Here is a 7,803-nt window from a genome sequence, read left to right as displayed (position 1 = left end):
CTGAGGCTCAGCCGGGGTGGGGTAGGGGGTGGCTGTGCTTTGAGCCAACTGTCGTTTCTCAGCTCCACTCCCCAGTGCTGTGGGCTCTGCTCGAAGCAGAGGAAGTTCAGGTCAGGGGTGGGGTAGGGGGTGGCTGTGCTTTGAGCCAACTGTCGTTTCTCAGCTCCACTCCCCAGTGCTGTGGGCTCTGCTCGAAGCAGAGGAAGTTCAGGTCCATCTTAAGCTCGGGCCCTTCAGCATGCTGAGCCTGAAGCTGTGAGAGGGTGAGGTTTCTGTGTGCACCCCCCAGCTTGGGGGGCTGGAGATGTGAATAAGCCTTGCTAAACCTAAACTCTCAGGGTGAGCTTCTTGTACGCAAGACTGTACCAAAGAGGAATGCCATCTGGTAGTCAGGCTGTCATTTCTTACACCTAGCAGCAGTATAAACATAAGAGTGTAAAAGTATTTTAGAATATCAATTGCATGTAGCATATAACAGGGTTTGGGTTTTTTTTTTTTAGGTGGCTGTGAGCAGTGCTGCCTTCTTTTGTTGTAGTGTGAACTTTTAATCTGATTTTTAGTTTCTATGCAGTTATGGGCATTAACAATAGAACATACCTTAAAATATATCTGTGAATTCCTCTTTCACCTGTCTTGAGTATGGTCCCCTCTTCCCCCAAAGCCTTTTGATATTGCTAAACTTATTTGTAATTTGTTACCTCTTTGTTAGCTTACAGTTAACTATATAATTGTAAAATATGTTATTCTTCTATCCTTCAGTGCTTCACATGTAGTCGTCTCTCTCGTGAAAAACTATCCAAACTATCTGATTATAAATCTAGATAAGGTAAGTAGCGTGTTTTCTTTCTTGATATGGGAAACTTTAAAATTATTTTTAATGCAATCGATATCATCTGGAAATTTATGTGGATTATTGTTATTTATTAAGTTTTTCTTTGTCTATCCATTTGTACCTATGTAAAAAAAAATCAATTGCTGTTCATGTGCACACTGTAAATAATTATTTGCAAAAAAAAAAAAAAAGGAGGAAACTTCTGAAGTTCTAAACTTCTGTTTAAGAATTTTTGCAGCTAGGATACCTTTCAGGGTTTCATGTTGTTAAAGCTTCATCATATCTGCTTGCAAAATAGCTTTTGAAAGAAGTTTTTATGTTGTTCTCAAATTTTCTAGTGATCAGATTGGATCTTTCACAAAGCCCACTTAATGATATTCTGTGGGTATTTCTCTTTAGCTCGACTACTGTGCAAGCTTGAAGAATCTTGAAACTGTCTCTGAGAAGGAAAACTACAAGTTTATCCAGGTGATAAAGCCTTCTCTTCTAGGAAACTTGACTTTTTACTGATTTTTATGCCTTCATATCAAGGTAATGTGGTCTCCAGAGCTCCCCAAACTAGAAGCCACTGCTTTCATTTATGGTAAAGTTGAAATTATTTCTACTAACTCATTGTCAAGGATGAGTCCGTGTATGTCATATGACAGTGTATGTGACAGTCAGATGGCCATAACAGCATTTACTTCATCTGTTTACCTTATTAATAGACTTCATATTTCATCCACAGAAGTCTATGAGAATATGCAGTGTGTTCCGTCTCTTATACGAAGTAGTCTTTTGAAAGTTGGTATATTTTATTGTATAATAAAGGCACAGAGTTGGTAAAAGCCTCATTTAATTATGGAGATGAATAGTTTTAGGGGTGATTGTTTCACTTTTGATAGGTGGTATGGACAAGATGGACTCAGATTTGGCTCCTCCATGCTTCTCTGATGCTTAGATTTTGCACCTCCGAACACTGTCACTTGTCATATTCCGTGGTGTGCAGCACGCTCTTTCTTGTTTTGTTAGCACTAGACATCAGGCTACGTTCTCACTTTTGCTGCTGTTGATGCTGTGTAGTCATAGTTGTTTTGGAACAGGGGGATAGTAACAAGGAATGATGTAGCTGTACTGCTTCTGGACTAGAGTAGGAGTATGTTTTCACAGAACTTACACTGGTGTAATTCATTCCAACTTTCCAGTTGTTGGTTGGTTTATGTTTTGTTTTGAGGGCTTCTTGGGTGTTGTGGTGTTTTTTATTTATTTATTTATTTATTTTTGGAAGGAAGGTTGATCAGAGCTTGTATGCAGCCAAGCAGTTTACACTAAGAAAAAATGCACTGGAAAAATTACTCTGTGATGGACAAGCCTTACGATTAGAACTGTAGCACTATTACTGCCCTTAGGAGAGAGCAGAAAGGATAAAAGCTGTAGTGGTGCTGTAGAAAAGAAGCTTGTTTTGGAAGGTAGAGAAGTAAAAGTTTAGAAAATTTGCGTAGGGAGCTGTGTGAAAGATATAGTTTGGTCACAGTTTCTGTTGTTGCTCAGCATAGATGTATTGAGTTGGAAATTCAGTTTTAAAAAAGCTCAATAATTGTAACCATTTAGTTCAAAATAACATATGAGCCTGAAGTGTATTTATTGGAGTGTTTCAGTTCTTTTCAGACATGAAAAATAGGAAAGTCAGTTCATCTTCTTCCCATTTCTGACATACAATACTTCTTTGAGGCTGTTGTTCAGAATTGTTTCTTGAGAACTTCTCAAAACATAGGTGCATTTGAACTATTTTTAGTTAATTGCCTTGTTATTGAAAATACAAAAGTTTTCCTCCCCAGGACACTCCTCCTCAGGTACTATTTTGTTTAAGTTGAGCCAATAGATAACTATGAAAGGCTTTTTCTCAGCTTGCGTTTACCTTTAGAAGCTACTGTTCCTTCTGTGTCGAACTAAAGAATGGCTTGGGTGTCGATATCTGATTATCTTCTAAATATATAAATTTTAAAAAGTAAATTACCAGAACAAACAACAAAAAAACTATACCCTTGAGAGACATGAAAATCCACTTCACCTTTTATAATACCACTAGGTGTCACTGTCCGTTAGCCGGACTCCAGTAATGCTTTTATTTGTTGTGGGAACTTCTCATTTCAACCTCAGCAACCTACACCCTATACTTTTGTGTATATTTTGGGGGCGATGCTGTTTCTAATGTTAAATAGTAATATAAATGCTGAAATAAGTTTCGTTGAGACTGTTGCTCAGAATGCGTGAAACTTATATCTGGTCTTATTTTAGACATGGCATCGATAAGTTGCCTGAAACCCAGTTGGTAATGCTGTTTGTATCCTGTGCTTTCTTTGTAATGGTTTGTTATTTGATGCTTGGTACAAATGAAAAATTACTATTTTCTATCAAAAAAAAATTGTTAATGATTTTTTTTTTGTTGCTGTTTAGGGAGATATTTGTGAACCTGATTTTATTAAACAGCTCTTTGAAACTGAGAAAATAGATATAGTCCTTCATTTTGCAGCCCAAACACATGTAGGTGAGCATTATTGCATGTTTTGGTATTATTTTCCATGAGTATATTTGTTTGAAATATGTATCGATATTTTGTCTTTTCCCTTCATATAAAACAATGATACAGTTTGTCTCTACGAACTACATGATTCAATGTGTGCTCGCCTTTTTAACTTAAAGGAGGTTCACAACCTTAATTTAAAAAGTGCTTCATCTCGCTGTTCTCTATTTTCATTGCACATAAATGGTAATGCCCTTTTGTTTTATTACACTTTCAAATTCCATCTAGACACACATGTAACCGACTGTACTAGTGGAGTCACGAACACAATGGAAAAAGAGTTTGTACATAGTCTTAAGTTTTTACTTGGCTGGGTCCAACCTTGCAGGCAAAAACGCAGTGTGGAAGCTGAAGGATTAGGTGTATCTCCCTTCAGAATCCTGCCTGGATTCTAAGAAGACGGAGTGAATTACATTTAGAAGTGCCTATTACAGATTACCACTCTTTAGGAACACTGTTAAGGAGAACTATCGCTACCATACTCCTTTCATCATGAGAAGAAATCCTCGAAGAATTCTCCAGGAAAATACTTCTCAAAATTATCAGATTTGACATGCACAAAGTCATTGGGTCAGTGGGACTATTCTAAGAATTAAAACAGATGTTAGTTAATTAACAGTAATAGGTCTATAATACTGCATCTTACAACTGTATCTGAATGATACTTTTCTTACTGAGGTGGCTCTTCCTTGTTGAGGGAGAAGTAGTTATATTGCCACTTAAGTAAAGTTAGATGATGGTATTTCAAATGGAACCATCTGTAGCCAACAAGCTTTTGTTCCTGATTCTGGCCTCTTGTTGAGAGCAAGCATTTTGTTTTCAAGTAAGTATAGAAAGTATCTTCATTTAATAATGACCTTGCTGTCTGACAATCAAAGAACTAGTGGTAAAGTTCCAGGCTGTATTGCAGTCTCTAATATTATAGTTCAATAGAAAGCTATGTCTCACCTAAATTTAATCAGAATTGTTTGAATTTTTTTACATAGATCTTTCATTTTGGCATGCCCTGGAATTCACCTATGTGAATGTTTATGGCACTAATGTGCTGGTTGCTGCTGCGCATGAAGCCAATGTGGAGAAGTTTGTCTATGTTAGTACAGATGAAGTATATGGAGGTAGCACTGATGAGGTGAGTTTGAAAGTGCCTGAGTTTTTTTAGCGTTACTTGCTTTTAATAGTGAAAAAAAGAAGAGTCTAACTTTCCTTGGCCTCTGTAAATGTATGACTTTGGAGCTATTTTTGACAATACTGGAACTTGTAAACAAGCACTGGTTGTTTCTAGAAAGCTAAGTATCAAAATTGTCCTGAATCTTTTCTTGTAGGATGTTTTATATTGAATGTGTATTACCTAAAGCAGTGAGATTGGGGTCATTAATGACAAGTGAATACACCTCAGAGATAGTATCAGAGGAATGTATTATACAAATTTTGCCTTGGAGAATTTGTGAGACTTCAGTAATGTGTACAGTATGTTGTTCTTTTTTAAATTTTTTTTTTTATTTAACTTTTTCCTGCTCTGCCTTGACTATGAACTTGACAGGCAGGGAACTGTTTAATACTCTAACTGAAATAGTAACAGAACTGTAGCTACTGACAATTTGAACAGCAAACAGTTCCCGTGTTACTGGAAGAAATATGCAGATGTTTCTTATTGTTCTATGGAAATCTTTTTGATTCTTGACAACTTATTCCTGACCTTAATACAGGAAATGTAATTTAGCTTAGTAAAAAGGCAAATTATGCATGCTCATCTTTCTGAAGGTGTAAATAACGGCCAAGGAGTCTTGTGCCATAAGCTGTGAAATGACTACTGTATTTCAGAAAAGTCATGTGCGGTTTCTTCCTGTTGCAACGTCTTTACCAGTACCTTCAACACAACTTAGATCTGTAGGCTTTTATGATACCCAAGGATGTTCCTGCATGTAGACCAGTGGTTTGGCTGAGGCAACTTCAAGTGAACTTTTTCTGCCTCTGGGCCTTGAAAAGAGCACTTTTGTTTAATCTGTTTTCCCCTTCTCTTTGTGAATCATAATAGTTCTTTTTTGGGGTGGGTGGGTGTCAAAAAGTAAATCAGGGTCAATTAATTTTAGAGGCAAAGGTCAGGAAAGAACAGTGAGTGTTTTAATCACATGTTAAGGTGATTGTTATAAATTGGACCTCAGGCAGTGTAGAATCCCTCCTTTCTGGTTCATTACTGTATCTCCGGCCCTTCCTCCCCCCTAGGTGAAAAGTAGATAGAAGTGGCACAATGGCCATTAAGCTACTTGTTCTGGAACAGGTCAGAATTGTTGAAGCCTTGCTTTGGAGGGCTTTAGGTTGAAATTCTACTTTTCTTATAGAAATAAAGTTTATAGAAGAGGAAAAATGGGCCCTTTTTATTTAGGACTGAAAGGTCAATTTGCTAGCTGTGGTGCCATGGCACTCTGAGGCAATATGAGTCTGAAAAGGATTGAACCTCCCCTGTGGCAACAGTGATTATTTTAAAAGATAAAAATCTAAGGACCTGCTACTATGAGGTACTATGCTAGAAGTATAAAAACTGTCCTTTGTTATTGGTCTTCTGCTGTAAGTAGAAGGGTGACTTTCTCTGACTGGTGTGGTTGGACATTTAGGCATTTTTATTTCAGTTGCAACTGCAGCTTTTTGTAACTTTTAAGACTTATCTGGACAAAAGAAATTGAGTAATGCAATTTTTTCTTTTCATTTTAGGAATTTGATGAATCTTCACCAAAACGGCCAACAAATCCCTATGCTTCCTCCAAAGCAGCTGCAGAGTGTTTTGTTCAGTCTTACTGGGAGAGGTACCAAGTAAGTTGATGCAAGCTTCAAAAACGCTGAAGCCCATACTTAAGTGTCTTCATTACATATATAGGAGTATAAAAGAAAAATCAGTACTAGTCCACACAGTGCCACCTCTTTCCTGATTGCTAGTCTCGTAGTTTGGATGTGTCGGAGGCTGTCTATCACTTACTGGTGGAGATATGCTGCAACGCAGTGGGGAGAGGTCAAGTGTTTTTAATTTTTTTTTTTTTTAATCTAAACTTTAATGTCTAAAAATGTCCTTTGATAAAATAGTCAAAGAAAATGTTAGCAATTTAAAGTATTAGGCTTGAAGGAAATCTTTTTATAGAGAAGTAGAATATGCAAAGTTCAAATTCTATTAAGACTAGGCTTATAGAGAAAGCAAAAAAAGAAAGGACACACACACCCCATTACTCAGATTTGTTTAAGCAAAAATATTTAAAATTTTAAATACTTCGGTCTTTTGTTCTTGATGTTGCCTTCTGTGGTGTTGTTTTTGACATAAAGCTGACTTGAATAAGATGTTAATGTCCATGAAATGTTTTCTTGGAATAAGAAGTAGTAAGTTAGTCTTCAGTCAGCCAGATACGTGTATGTAACGTGTTTTGGTGGTTCCATAGCAAGACAGAGATTACAAACATTTGTCACTTGGGGTGCTTCTAACATACTGAGAAGGCTTTAGACCCTTCCTATTTGACAGCAGTATCAGTAGCTTAATTCATTAATGTTTCTAAGATACTTTTTTTTTTTTTAATTAATGTTTGCAGATTTTTGAATAAGCACTGTGTGTGTGTCAGTTTAGGCTTCTTGCTGATCAATAAGTAATACAGATTTTTACTGGTATGTATTTTCTTATGTAATCACATGCATGTTTAATGCTTTTAAGTTCCCAGTTGTTATCACACGGAGCAGTAACGTGTATGGACCACACCAGTACCCAGAAAAAGTAAGTTAAACCTGTGCTTTACTCTGAGATTCATTATACCATAATTTAGGGTTGTAGTGACGTTACGTTTTTCCCATAAGAATGGACTGAACAGTGAACACAGTGAACTTGTGTTTTCTGGTGGTCAGTAAAGCATCAGTTAGAGAATTCTATTTGTTTAATTGAGTTTTACTACAATGCCTTTGTTTTGTAATTTTTTTTTTAGTTTTCAAAAGATATTTAGCTGCCCCGTGTCATGGCAGGATTCCCTTACAAATTAAATTAACTCGCATGTCATGTGCTGTAATTAGGAATGTTTAATAAATAAGGTAAACATTTAAAAAATATGTCTGGTATAGAATAAGATGTTGCAACCCGTACAGAAAATAGGTAAGGTAAAGTTATAGCAATCAGATACATGGTGAGAAGTAGTGGAAAGCAACTTGTTTTCTGCATGCGTCCACACATACTTTGCGGGGTAACTATTTAAAATGGTTATTAGTGAGAGGGAGTTGCCTTTGTAGGCAGTACCAAGATCTGCTATGCTGGTGAATGAAAATAAACGGATGGAATGATAGTGATAATCACATGTACTCTTTATGGTTTGGAGCTGATGTGAAATGTAGCTATAGTTTTGCAGTTCTATTGAGATATTTTTTAAGTTGAATTGCTTTTTACGTG

General features: G+C 36.5%; 1 protein-coding gene across 1 annotated transcript in view; it reads left to right on the top strand.

Annotated features, from left to right (window-relative positions):
- The first annotated feature begins 238 nt into the window (after positions 1 to 238).
- The window catches only part of TGDS (TDP-glucose 4,6-dehydratase), a 12,303-nt gene continuing 4,738 nt past the window's right edge, over positions 239 to 7,803 (top strand). The window contains exons 1-7 of the mRNA XM_009891894.1: positions 239 to 255; positions 760 to 826; positions 1,232 to 1,300; positions 3,269 to 3,359; positions 4,382 to 4,524; positions 6,105 to 6,203; positions 7,084 to 7,143. Coding sequence (XP_009890196.1) covers positions 239 to 255; positions 760 to 826; positions 1,232 to 1,300; positions 3,269 to 3,359; positions 4,382 to 4,524; positions 6,105 to 6,203; positions 7,084 to 7,143 — 546 coding nt within the window. The remainder of the gene's footprint in view (positions 256 to 759; positions 827 to 1,231; positions 1,301 to 3,268; positions 3,360 to 4,381; positions 4,525 to 6,104; positions 6,204 to 7,083; positions 7,144 to 7,803) is intronic.

The sequence above is a fragment of the Charadrius vociferus genome, unplaced genomic scaffold, assembly GCF_000708025.1.
Source record: "Charadrius vociferus isolate BGI_N301 unplaced genomic scaffold, ASM70802v2 scaffold110, whole genome shotgun sequence".
NCBI classification, from domain to species: domain Eukaryota; kingdom Metazoa; phylum Chordata; class Aves; order Charadriiformes; family Charadriidae; genus Charadrius; species Charadrius vociferus.
Note: the sequence above shows the minus strand (reverse complement) of the source record. Positions and strands in the feature narration are given on the sequence as shown.